Source organism: Periophthalmus magnuspinnatus, chromosome 24 (assembly GCF_009829125.3).
Source record: "Periophthalmus magnuspinnatus isolate fPerMag1 chromosome 24, fPerMag1.2.pri, whole genome shotgun sequence".
NCBI classification, from domain to species: domain Eukaryota; kingdom Metazoa; phylum Chordata; class Actinopteri; order Gobiiformes; family Gobiidae; genus Periophthalmus; species Periophthalmus magnuspinnatus.
The window spans coordinates 13,408,144-13,421,026 of record NC_047149.1 but is presented as its reverse complement, the minus strand read 5'-3'; the positions used below and the strand labels follow the sequence as shown (position 1 = coordinate 13,421,026).

Genomic DNA, 12,883 nt, shown 5'->3' with positions numbered 1-12,883 from the left:
AGTGTTTCCATGACATTGCAGTTCAACATGCTTTTGCAGTTTTGTTTGACATATATTTTACTTCATCTAATAACTAACTTGCACAGACATTTTCCATAAAGCTATATTCTGTACAAATTGCTGCATGTAAAGTATAACTCATCTCTTTGTAATGTTTTATGTGATATAAAACCATGGCTTATTTGGACATGAAGAGCTTGGACTTGATTCACCCTAAACTTCAGTTCTTGGCCAAGACGCAAAGCAATATTGTAAAAGTAATTTTAAGTCCAAAGACATATAAAAACACAGTGTTAATTAAAACCATGTTTATAAAGTCTGCGAATGTTTCTGACAAGTTATATTTTTTCTCACGTCCGACTTAGATCGTTATCGAGCCACAGATATTCGTAGATTCAAGACTGGAGGTCAGCTAAGGGAGTGGATTTGTTGTTTCAACCCAGTCAGAGAGTCGGGTCCTTGGGGTCAAACTCTGGGTAGTGAGGGGGGTCTGGTCTGGATGTGGTTCAGTACTGGGGGGTCCTTCCTGTGTCCAGCCAGTTGTTATTCCTGTTGTTGGGTACTGAAGAAGCGGCACAGATGAAGCACAGAATAACATACAAAATGTGGGGTCTGGGTTAAAGAGTACAAATATGCTCTGATGTAGGTACTGAAAGTGTGTGAACAGGTGTGTGAACCAATTTTGAAACCATCAATATATCAAAACACAATATGTTCAGTATTTCAGGTGCACCTTATATTGCATTTATTTAAATAGTTTAAACATGTTATGTCTGTCTGTCTTCTCTTAAGCATGTGATTGTCTTTGAAGTTAGGTTTTTTTTAAATGTTCAAAAGGTATTATCAACTAACTTTAAAGTTACCTTTTCTGGTAGAGGGTCCCCCACTTGCTTGTCTACATAGAGATGATATTTTTTTCCTCAATATGGTATTATTAGTAGTAAATATTTGTTTTGCATTTATTTCATTACAGGTGTTTCTATTCCTCAAATATTCCTTGCATAAAAATGCATTCTTTCTGTGAGTGGGGTCTCCTTTCCACACCTGGAATTTGACCTGTTGGCGACACCTGTTTCTCTAATGGATGTATTCTTTTGTCCCTTATTCAATAGTAGTGACAACATACAGTATTTTGTTCTTGTACACATACATATTAACCATCTGTCTTGTATGACAACCTTCACACATTGGAAGTGAACCAAATCCAAATCAGACCCAGCTGACAGACTCTGACACTGATGTGAGTCCCAGAGATCAACCAGTTCTGGCAAATAATTTACGAAAGATTAAATTATGGAAATCTGATCTTACTGGAGCTTAATGCATTAAAAGGAGTCGTATTTCACTGTGATTTGTATCAAACCAGCTCTTTTGAAGTGATGCAAAATGGGGTCAAAACCATATGCATGATTTTTCATGTGCACTTTATATTCCACTTAGTATGTTGTTCTCTGGGTTACACTCCCAGCATCATTGAGCATGGCCACACACATATATGTATCTATTCCAAAAGGAATCTGTGTCCTATTAACCACTATCCAGGGTGTAGCTCAACTAACACCCCAAAGGAAAAACTGTAAAAACCTAATTATTTACCTTAAAGAGAGGGTATTAAGCAAAATATATATTTTTTTTAGAATTGCTTTCTACCATGTTGTAACACTGTTCCCTCATCAAAAACACACCTGAAGAGGTTTTAAATGTTGTCTATGCATGTTTGAGTATTTTAGCAATCTCTCCCGGGATTTATTCGTACCCACCTTATGGTTAATTGGAAGATTCTGTGCAATGCTCAGCACATAAGCCTATGTCATCCATGCTCCGACATGGCAATTCTTTATAAATATACAAAAACATGATACAAAACTGTAGACAGCAACTTGAAACCTGATGTGATACGCAGTAGTTTCCATTAGCAGGAGGCACGTTGATTGTGTTGTAATAGCGGTCTGAAGGGGGAGTGACTTAACACATAGAGTAAAGGGAGGGGAGACTCAGAGCATCAAAAACAAAAGTGAAACTTATAAAATATGTTAACATCTTTTCAGCAAATATACCATTTTAAAAACAATAAAAGGTAACATGGTGATCTAAATATGTTATGTGGTAATAGTTAATATCCCATATTTGTAAAATACCCCCTCTTTAAGTGCACCAGGCAAGTCAGTGGTGTATAACAATTACAGTAAGCTACATAGCATTATAGATTAAGTATGTTTTTAATTTATTGATGATGATGACCTTATTTGAAGCTATAAAACTGGCATGTTTTCCTCAGGTCTATAACTCAATGTGGAGCTAGAAAAACAACCATTTATCTCTATGTGATCTATTGCTTTTTTTCTATAGCTGTTTTTCAAAGGCATATGACAGATTTACACACCATGCCTCCCTTAAAGCAGTTTAAGTATAGTCACATTATGCACAACATTTTGTGGATCGTGCCTGTGTCAGAATTTGAAATCTGCTCACAGGGCAAATTACATTCAGTAGAGTTTCTTCAAGTTTCTAGTTTACGCACTAAGATGTATCAAAATGTTGCAAAAAGCTCATTATTAATAAAAATTGAACAAACTTATATTGTAATTTTTCAAAGAGTAGAAAGTGACATTTCTGTACCAGACATATTCATAGACAAAAATGCTTTAGTAAAATAAATGCCATGTTTAAGTACAATGCTACTACTGTGTATCAGACCTGAAATATGATCATAGTTCTCCTGATCCTCATTATTACCACTATACCTTTATGCATGTAGATGCCTTATTTTGCTTGTTTCTTTGCCTTTATACCTCACTTGATACACAGTGCACACACAAAAGGGTCCTAGTACAGGGTCCCCGCACCTGAGTACAGAGTGAAGGGGATGTGGAAACAGTTAGATCTGAGGTATGTTCTGAATGTGAGGTCAGCCATTATAGACCAGGGTCTGAGTGACCTGAAGACACATGAAGCAGGCAGCAGTGGGAGGGGGGTAGGCTAGACCCCTCAATTTAGACCAGGGGGGAATACTGGACATACCTTTTATATACTATTAAAACACTTGTCCAGATGCTTGCCAATTAGTGGAGCCAAACGTACATGTTGAAGAAGTTGAAGTGGGTGTATGGGGCACTTGGCTACATGTAGAATAGATAGGGTATGTATGGCAGGGGTATGGAGAGTCAAAACTTAAAATGCCCTGAGAATGCAAACAATGTTTACTCATTTTTAATGTTAATGTTGCTCATACATGCTGTTGTATGGATTGGTCACCTCTGCTCTGATGTCATGTAGTATTAGATGATATATTTTTTGGTATCAATGATGGTGAATAAGGCATCATTGCACTACAGCCAAAAGTACGAGTAAAGATTTTTGGTTTAGGTCGATATGTAGGGCCTGGTGTTTGTTGTTTATTTGTTTTTGTTTTTGTTTGTTTTTTTTAGTCAAAGTGATTGAATTTATTTTTTTTGTATTGACTGATTGTATTTTATAATTACCTTTCGCATTGGCAGTGATCATTTGTTTAAGTGCGTACATATTGTCTTCTTCTATGCCTATCTAGCCACTATATAATTTAGGTACAGCTGGTAACCTTTATTTTATTAGTTACATTGTTGCTGTATCTAAAAATCAATCACCTGCTGCAATACAATGTAATGCATAATATAATAATATAAACAAGTTAAATGAAGCATCCGGTACATTTAATATAATTACATATTTGTTGTTTGAAATCTGAGTTAGTGTATGATGTGAGTCAAAATAGCTTGAATGAACATATTTTTGGTGATCTAATTAATCAATGATGTGCAAGTCGCTTACACACACCCTCATGTCCTTATGATTTTAATTTACTGCTGCACAAGATATCCAAAAACTGTCCCAATTCATTCCTTCTGTCTGTCTCAAATCCCTATCTGTCCATTAAGCATTCCTGTTTTCACCTCCTCACTCTTGTTATTATCTCCATCTCATTCACTCGTCTCCCAAACAGCAGTGTTCCACTTTTGTCTGCTGCCCAAATCTGTCTGCACGCACCCCGCAGGTCAAAGGTCATGGGGTTAACTGTCTCCAACCAAATACGACCCCACAGAGAGTCTTTAAGGCTTTTGTCTCCTACTGTGGCCAGTGTAAAATCACTTACTCAGTCTAATGTAATGGGACGAAACTACATGTTTACAGCTGGCTAAGTGACAGGCAGTCATGGGATTCAACTCAGTGACTGCATTAATGGTTTGGAACCAGTCTGAAATTTATAAGTGTACATTTTGTGGCAATACCCTTTTATTCAACTACAAATTAAGTTATTAATTTTTACAACTTGTGTTTGTTTGTAACTTGTGTTTGTTTGTATTTAGGTTACAACTTGTTTAACATATGTCACCTTGAAAATTATAGTGGTACAACAGGACTAAAAGATTGCAATCAAATCAAAATAATTATTTGGTATTTGGAGCAATTAGCAAATCTCAAAGTCTGCAGAAGGTAGTCCCCGCAGGGTCTTAATTATGTAGGTTATAAAACATGTTAACACTGAAGTTGAGACAAACATGTTATGAAAGACTTATGTATAGTTTATTAGTTCATATTAAAACTCTTTGAATGTTTTATTCTTTTGGCCTTGTCTGAAATGTGCACTATGAACTGAATGATTATTTTAAAACAGAAATTACAAATCTAAATGCAAATGCATTAGATAGTAGATATTTTGAGGATTCTTCAACCCTTTCATTTCATTTTATAGGACTTTACATATTGAATGTTTAACCTGATTATTAGTTTTACAATAATAATATTAGTTTTTCCAGGGTCTTTAACAAAGTTTATACACTTACTGTGACAACCTCCTATGGCCCTAATTTGCCATCTGCTTTCTCTTCTCCATCAGCTTGTGTCTTGTGTTTGTTTTAAGGGACATAAATCTGCTCTGCTGCCTTTTGTCAGGAGATTTAGGGTCGTCTCTGTGCTGGAGCCACTGCCTGTCTACAGAAGGTGCAGCCAACAGCTAAACCAGCGAGACGAAGATAAGATGAAACAAGGAATCAAAGACGAATTTCAAGAAAGATAAAGGAGAGAGTGGAAAAACCTTGAGAACTCTAAAAGGGAAATTCATGTTCAATCTCAATATTTGAGTTTGTAAAACAAATTGGTTTAGTAAGATTGCATTTATAAGAACAATTTATTTTGATTTTTGTCATTTTATTCATGTTTTTTTTCTTAGTAATGGTTTTGTAACATTACATTTTTTTTGTTACATTTTTCATTGCCATGACAGATATAACAGTGCCTTTTCTGAGTTTGAAACCTCATCAATCACTCAATGTATTTACTTGTCCTTTTTTTTTTGTATAGTATTACATTGGTTTACCTTCCATAACTAAAACCTGCACAGTGCTGTATCTTGGTTGTACTGATTTACAGCAGTAAAGCCTTACAGGAAAAGATGCTTAATGGGCCAAAAGTTGTGCTGCATGTCATGGGAACAGGGTGATTTTGCAGTGATTTTTGCCATATTTCTGTAATCGCTGTGACAAACTCCAGGTAGTGGTAGTAAAAGTACTTCATGAATCATAACTTTATCACTATTACAACTGGCTAAGAGAGTATTTTGTTGTAAGCTTGTAGCAGTTGGTGAATTTTTATTAAGTAAGTAGAGATGCCTCAGTCACTTAAGGGGTCCATAAACATTACAGGGGTTATTAGAATTAAAAAGTCAATTTGGACGACTTTGATTTAAAAGGTCTATTTGAAATAAATAGTCATAGATAATAGGTGCTTGCTGATTCAATGAGTCTAATAGATCACATCTTGTGAGTGTTGTAGACCACACCAAATAAAATGGGAGTGTCTAGACTGGGACAAGAACCAGACTTTTAAGGACAAAAGTCAAAACCAAGAGCATTGCATGATATGTGGAACGTGTGAAGGGGGGGTAGGTCACAAGGTTATCAGTAAGAAAATATCTTTACTTCTGTCATAGAATTAACTGTGATGAATAAATTATTTGGATAAGGTTGAAAAACTACTAAACTATTTTTTTTCCAATAAAGGTAAGGTAGCAGATTTACGTTTTCCCTTGTATAGTATAAGCAAAATGTAAGGCTTTAATATTTAAAAAACAGATAGTTGCACAGGTACATATGTAAGATGGATCCATTGTGAGCAATGCAGTGGGCTAAGCCGTCGCCCATCAATCACATGATCACGTGTTTGAATCTCCTGTCATCATGAATGGCGTCAACACCTACAAAAACACATGATGCACAAACCCATACTATCAGTTTTCTTACAAGACAACCACAACTTGTAAACATGAGAAGTGGGTGATCCCCTGTAACTTCCACACAATAACTCCACACTTGTGCAGTGTACATTGAATACAAAGTTCTACTCTTACATTTGCACAATGAATCCAAAGACTATCACGTTGCAAGAAAAGCCAGACGCTACACACAGCAGTCTCCAGTCTGTTTATTCGCTGTTGTTTTGTTTAGCAGATGTCTAGCGAGTGTCCTAGTTTGTAAGTTTTGTGGCACACCAATTTGACCAATGTCTATCCAAAATATGCACAATTGGCAGAGAAAGTTCAGTGCATACTTCAGAAAGTGGTGGGGATTCAGGTCAACTAAGGCGACACAGCCACCATCAGTTCATTTCCAGTTCATTGCAATGATAAACCAAAGTGTGAATTTATATAATGCCATTCCGATGTGGCTTTTCTCCTAATCTTTTTTGAATAGTTAGGCTATGAGTCAAATGTCCATACCTTAATCTTGAATGAGTATAAAAGGTAAAAAATTATTATGAAAACAGGCACTCAAGTTGGTGATATTATTTTGTTTTATTTAATACAAATACTTTTTTTTTTTTAAATATAACTTTCTTGACCATAAACCATACACTTTTAATATAAAAACAATTCAATTTCAAGATTGGCTGTACACGTCTCTATTAAAGACGTATATTTTCCCTATATACTAAGAAATGGCAGATTCTCAGTCTTGATTAAAATTTTATTAGCTGCACAGGGCCCTAGTTTAAAAGGATTTGGGGAAGTAGGCTAACAGACAAAATTACTTTAGCAAACATTTTAAGTATTAAGTGTATTCTATTTGTCACACTACTGCTACTACTGTCTCATTTATCAGATATTTATCAAAATACTATTACAAACTACTACGTGTGAAACTTTATTTAATGATCATTGCAGCTACTACTTCTTACTACTCGCACTACTGCTTTTGTTATCTAAGAACATCATATTATTTGTATTTGTAAGGAAAGACATGCCGGGACCAGTATGTAGTCTTTAAATCCAGATTACTGCTTGCTGTAGGTCTGTTGCATCACTGTTATCTCAGGCATTCATAGGCATTAGGAAGGCTTTAGGGGGTGACTTTGGGACAGTGGCGGTCAAAGGGTGAGTGTTTAGGTGAGTGTTGGGCTATGGGTAGAATTTGGTGCCGAGGACAAAGAATTTTGAGAATGCTTGTCATGTGGTCGATATGGGTGGGGTCATCTTGGGTCTGCGGTGAGTTGGTCAGGACCCCCATGGTTTTAGAAAGATGAACAAATAATACCGTTTATTGCATTTGGACTTCACTGATGAATTCTGTGTTTTCTGAAACATGCTGGACGACCATAGTTCAAATCACATGTGGTATGCGCAAAAAAAAATAACATTGTAATGTGGAGACTGCTTATAATTTTTACATACAACACATACATTAGGATTTAGAAAGGGCATCTGACATAAACGTTAGACGGAAATTTTGGTTTTAGGAGAGACTGGACAGTTTAATCTTCCTTTTCTCTAATGAAAATGCTGTTTACTTGTACTTCTGTGTATACTTAGATCAGTTTTTAGAGCTTTTGCTGCGCCATTCCTCCTTTTAGTCGATAATTGCACAGGGTTTGTCTTTAGTATACAAAGAATTTCTTTTGTCGACTACAGCCTTAGTTCTGACAGGGGTGAGATAGCATAATGCTGTTCACACTTTCATTAAGACATGATAGGGTAGCCAAACAAAACAATATTTGACTGGCATATTGAGGAAACATTGTCAGGCACTGGCTTGAAAATATCAGTATCAGTTACAAATACCTCTATCAGCTCCAGCCCTTCATAAACTATTACACTTGACCATCACTTCACTCCCTCACTCCCCTTTTCTCACCATTTTGTCACTTTTGGTTAAGTATTAGATTCAAGCAGAATCTCCCTTTTGTTGTATTGGGTTTCATGGCTTTCCAGGAGGAGTCGAAGCTGCTGGGAATGAAGACCTGACATGTCCATTAGTTAGATTAGCAGCTCTGTGGGGAGGCTCTGGTTGCCTTTTGCTGCCCCAGGACGGCACAAAGCATGGGCCAGCCTGCCATTGTAACTCTGTCACTCACAACGTGTCCCTGCCAGAACAAAAACCCCATGTGTGGACAGAGATGTCAAGATAAGGTCCCGGAGTCTGGCTGGCTCTGCTTAAAATGTTAATAAGTGACTGTAAATGTTTACTTTGGCAGTCATTGCTTTCACCTGTATATCCTACGCCTGCTTTGTTTAGCACTGATTGCCATCTCCACCTATTAGTCAAGTCAACAAGATAACAACAATAAGATAAATATTTAAAGTATCTCTTAACCTGAAGCGGAGGATATAAATTGTACTTAGTTTAAATGACTGGGTCTCCAATCTCATACTTACTGGAAAATCCCATATCTCGTGCAGCTACATACAGAAAAACATTGTCTATATGTCTATCAAATATGACAATTCATCTATGAGACTGCACAATATATCAAATTGATTTTGGTAACAGATTGTCCACTACAAAATTTTACTCTGAAAAATTGCAAGTCACAATTGAATTCATGCAACCCCATTACCTAGTTGGCAAGTTGGATGCAATCTATTATTCTTTCTATTCTCCAATTAGTTTTGTTAACATTAGGGCTTTGGTCAGATCTGTAATTGTGTTGTAACTGTGTTTTGCAGATATTTGACTGTTGCCATGTTATAATTGAGGAGTAGCTGGTATTTTACCTCTCAAAGTACATCTAGGAGTTCAGTTTGCTCTTTTATTCAACAATTCATACCAATTTGTAACTTTAAATGAAATAAGAATCGGTTTCCTAGTACTAAATAAACAACAGCAGAACAATCTCTTTTCAAGTAACCACTTAATCAATTAGTTTATCTTTGACTGGATTCATGAGACTAAATTTAAATACTCTCTTTCTTTTTCTAGTCTTTGCAGAAGAACGGTCAGATCTCCAGCATGAGCAGCCTGAATGGACACTCGGAGGACAACACACTGGATGATGGTACATTTTTATTGTTTGTTTGACCTGAGTGTTGTGTCTTTAAGCCTGTCTTTAGCTTCTCCTGGTGTGGTCCGGGGGCTGTATTTGTGTGTGTTTGTGTCTGGGGATCTTGTACTGTTGCTACAGCGCTGGCATGAGGTGAGGTTGTTTGTCTGTCTGGGCCGTCTGTGGAGGGATATCCCGATCTACAGATGTTTTATATATCTGAGCTAATCCATTTATCAACACGCGGAGATGACTTTTATCATTTGTGGTTTGTTAAAGTCAACCACACACTATACTTACTGGGAGAAAAATATTATTGGCATCTAGTGCAATTAAATTCTGCACAATAAAAGATATGAAGTTTATTAAGGTTGGTCCCTTCTATAAAAGCGTTCATTATTGCGGAGAACAGTACAAATTATTTTACATGATGTTTGCAAGGACACACATTATTCCACAAAGCTGTTAATAATTATAATTATACAATTACAAATCATAATGGGTTCATACAATTGTTCATTGGCACAAAGCAGTAGTGAAAGTTTTTCTAGACCAAGTTTACTTAATGACTTAGCAGATCTAGCTGGTCAAACCATACTATACTATATACAGTACCACACCACCACAATGGAAGGTTCCCATTGAAGTGTAATTTACTTTCATTTATATCATTTTACTATCTCCCCATTTACCTATGCTGTGCTTAATTCTCTTAACACATGTGTTTATTTTTCTGACGTCTCCCTTGGCATGGAGGGCTGCAGGGTGTGTGTAGGCCCTCCCTAAATATTTAGTAGGCCGTGACCCTGAGCTCACTCAAAGTAACCCGCACACTTCATAATACGATAGGCCCAGGAGAAGGAGTAACCTTATACTACTTAAAACAACGAGATATGTCACATGCCATTCTGTCAAATACGCCATTTAATAAGTGGTTTAATGAAGCGATTCTAGATGTTTAGAAAGTAACTCAATACATCAAAGATATGCAGCAAAAGATACGGGCGAACTCTTTTATGTGTGAAAGTTTGATAGTTTTACCAAGTATTAATGGCCATATTATTTGTTTGGTGGCAAAGTGGGTGAACAGGATCTAGACCTATAGATTTAGAAACAATAGTTGACCACAAAAGTTTTCAGTTCAGCATCGGCTTCAGGGCGGTTACCCTTAGTGTACAGTCTTTTGCCTACTCCAGGCTTTAAGGTTTTATATCAGATCCACTTTCTATTGTCCCCCTCTCCATTTATCCAAGATTTAGACTGTCATTAGGAGTAAACTATGACTTCTACTTAAATAACCTTGTGGAAGTAACAATACATTTAACACACTTGAGTACACATTTTGAGTACGTCCTTTGTATATTTATTGTGTAACACCTTCAAGGCTTCAGAGTGGGAGTGAGAGGAAGGGAGATACAAGCAGAGACACAAATCCTGGCTCTGCTCTGGAGCTGGAGAAGATAACATTGGTGATACATCATGACAGAGCTTTGTGACCCAAAAACCTTCTACATGTTTACTTTCATTTAATTTTTTTCATTTAGCCTGTATTTAAAATTAAAACATTTGAGGACATGGGAAAGCCTAAATTGTAATGAAAGCAAATATTGTTCCACAAATCATATCTCATCGTTTAATTAAATATCACATAATTTAATAAAAACTGAGCATTATCCTCGGTGCCCCTCAGAACACAAACAGTGAATTGAAAGGTTTACATAAGGTAATAATTTCGCCATAAAAGTGTTCAGAAATTAGGGCAGTCACATCTTGTTTATTAAGCACCGCCCAAAATGATAATGCAGGTACATAATCAGGTTTATGAAGAAGGACAGGGTATTGGGTTGAATAAGCAAATCAAAAAAATTGGAAAAGTGATGGTGTGTATCCAGTTTGAAACTGAATTTGGCTAAATCTGTCCATAATAGCATTTGATTGGTATCTGAACAATTGACAAAACAGTTGGAATTGCTTTGAGGAGCCAAAAAAGTTCCCTCTAGAAAAGATTCAACAAAATTGCATGAAATTTGAAGGAGGGGGACAAAATAGGACGAGCACAGAATTCAAAGCCGGTCCATATGTGCATGTGTTAGTGAGTCGTCTGTTGGGTGTGGGCCTAAAACATTTTGTGATGATGTCATATGATTAAGTGTCCCTCCCTAAAGCCCTTTGCAAAGTACGATTTTTTAGTTAAGTTTTACACGGCACATAAAACAAGGGGGCATAAAGGTGCACTATCTAACTTTTTCTTGTTGCGGGTCTGCAACCTGCTTGTCTCCAAAGAGATGCAATAATTTTGCCTGGAAAGTTTTACAGAATGGCATTAAATTTATATATCACCATGGAGAAGTGATAGAGATAAGTAGGATGTTTCTGTAATTGCAATTGAATTATTGAATTGTATGGCATAGGTTTAATGTCATACTGTGGAACATTCTAGGCAAAGCGAGTACAGGCAAGTAGGTGAAGTGAACATATTTTTGAAGAGACAAACTGTCATTTATATCGTGTAGCCAAAACATTTCCATCTTGTCATGATGTCAGTTTTCCCTGTCCTCCCGTGCTCTCTCCCCCTCCCCTACCTGTGTGTCTGGAGCTGGGTGGAGTGCCTGACTCCTCCCGTGCACACCTGGGGTGCATCAGCCTAATCACCACCACCTGCTGCTGAGTACAAGAAGGCTTGGCAGTCTACACTCGGTGCCAGACCGTCCGCGTGTAAAACGTGAATGTTTCTTGCTAAGCTTTGTTATATGGTACTTTCCGGCAAATGCTCATTTGGATTTATGCACCCTCCAGATTCCTGCCTCTACTCGCCCAGCTCCTGCCGCCACGTTCCAGTCCCGGTATCGCTTCCAGCTCGTCTTGTCTCCTGCTCGTCTCGTCTCCTGCTCGTCTCGTCTCCTGCTCGTCTCGTCTCCTGCTCGTCTCGTCTCCTGTCCGGTCCTGGTCTCTGGTTTGTCACCCGCTCCCCGCTCTGGTCTTCGTCTGATCCGCCTGCCCTGGTACCGCACCTGCTTCTATCCCCGTCCTGGTCCTGTCCTGCCCGCCTCTACCTGCACCGCACCCGCCTGACCCGTCTCCCGCTCCCCGGTTCCTGTACCTGCTCTTGTGACCTGTTTAAAGACTGCATTTTCACCGCTGTAAATAAACACTGTTAAAACTGCTCTGGTCTGCATCCTTTGGTCCTATCCGCACCGTTACGACAGAACGGTCTGGCCACTATGGACCAAGCAGGCTCAGATCCGGACCAGATGCGCCGCCTCACGCACTCTCACCCCGAGGCGGTGCTGGGTCAGCACGAACAATCCATTCGAACTCTATTGGAGCTAAATCAGACATTGTCCCAGCAGGTGGCACAGCTTAACCACCAGGTGGCCGCGCTCCTCGTCACCCCGCCTGCTGCAGCTGGAGCGCCACCATGCCTCCCGGAGCCGAGAGGCACGGATCCGGAGCCGTATGCTGGACAACCTCACCTCTGTCGCGGATTCCTGTTCCAGTGCGAGTTCATGTTCCAGCAATGCCCTTCTCGTTTCAGCTCGGGGGCCACCAAGATCCGATATATATGTGGATTACTCCGGGGCAGAGCTCTCCAGTG

The 12,883-nt window shown here is 38.3% G+C and overlaps 1 protein-coding gene across 1 annotated transcript in view; it reads left to right on the top strand.

Moving 5' to 3' along the window:
* Positions 1-12,883, top strand: part of akap12b (A kinase (PRKA) anchor protein 12b) — a 45,872-nt gene that overhangs the window by 12,324 nt on the left and 20,665 nt on the right. Inside the window, exon 2 of the mRNA XM_033990490.2 lies at positions 9,228-9,303. Coding sequence (XP_033846381.1) covers positions 9,228-9,303 — 76 coding nt within the window. The remainder of the gene's footprint in view (positions 1-9,227; positions 9,304-12,883) is intronic.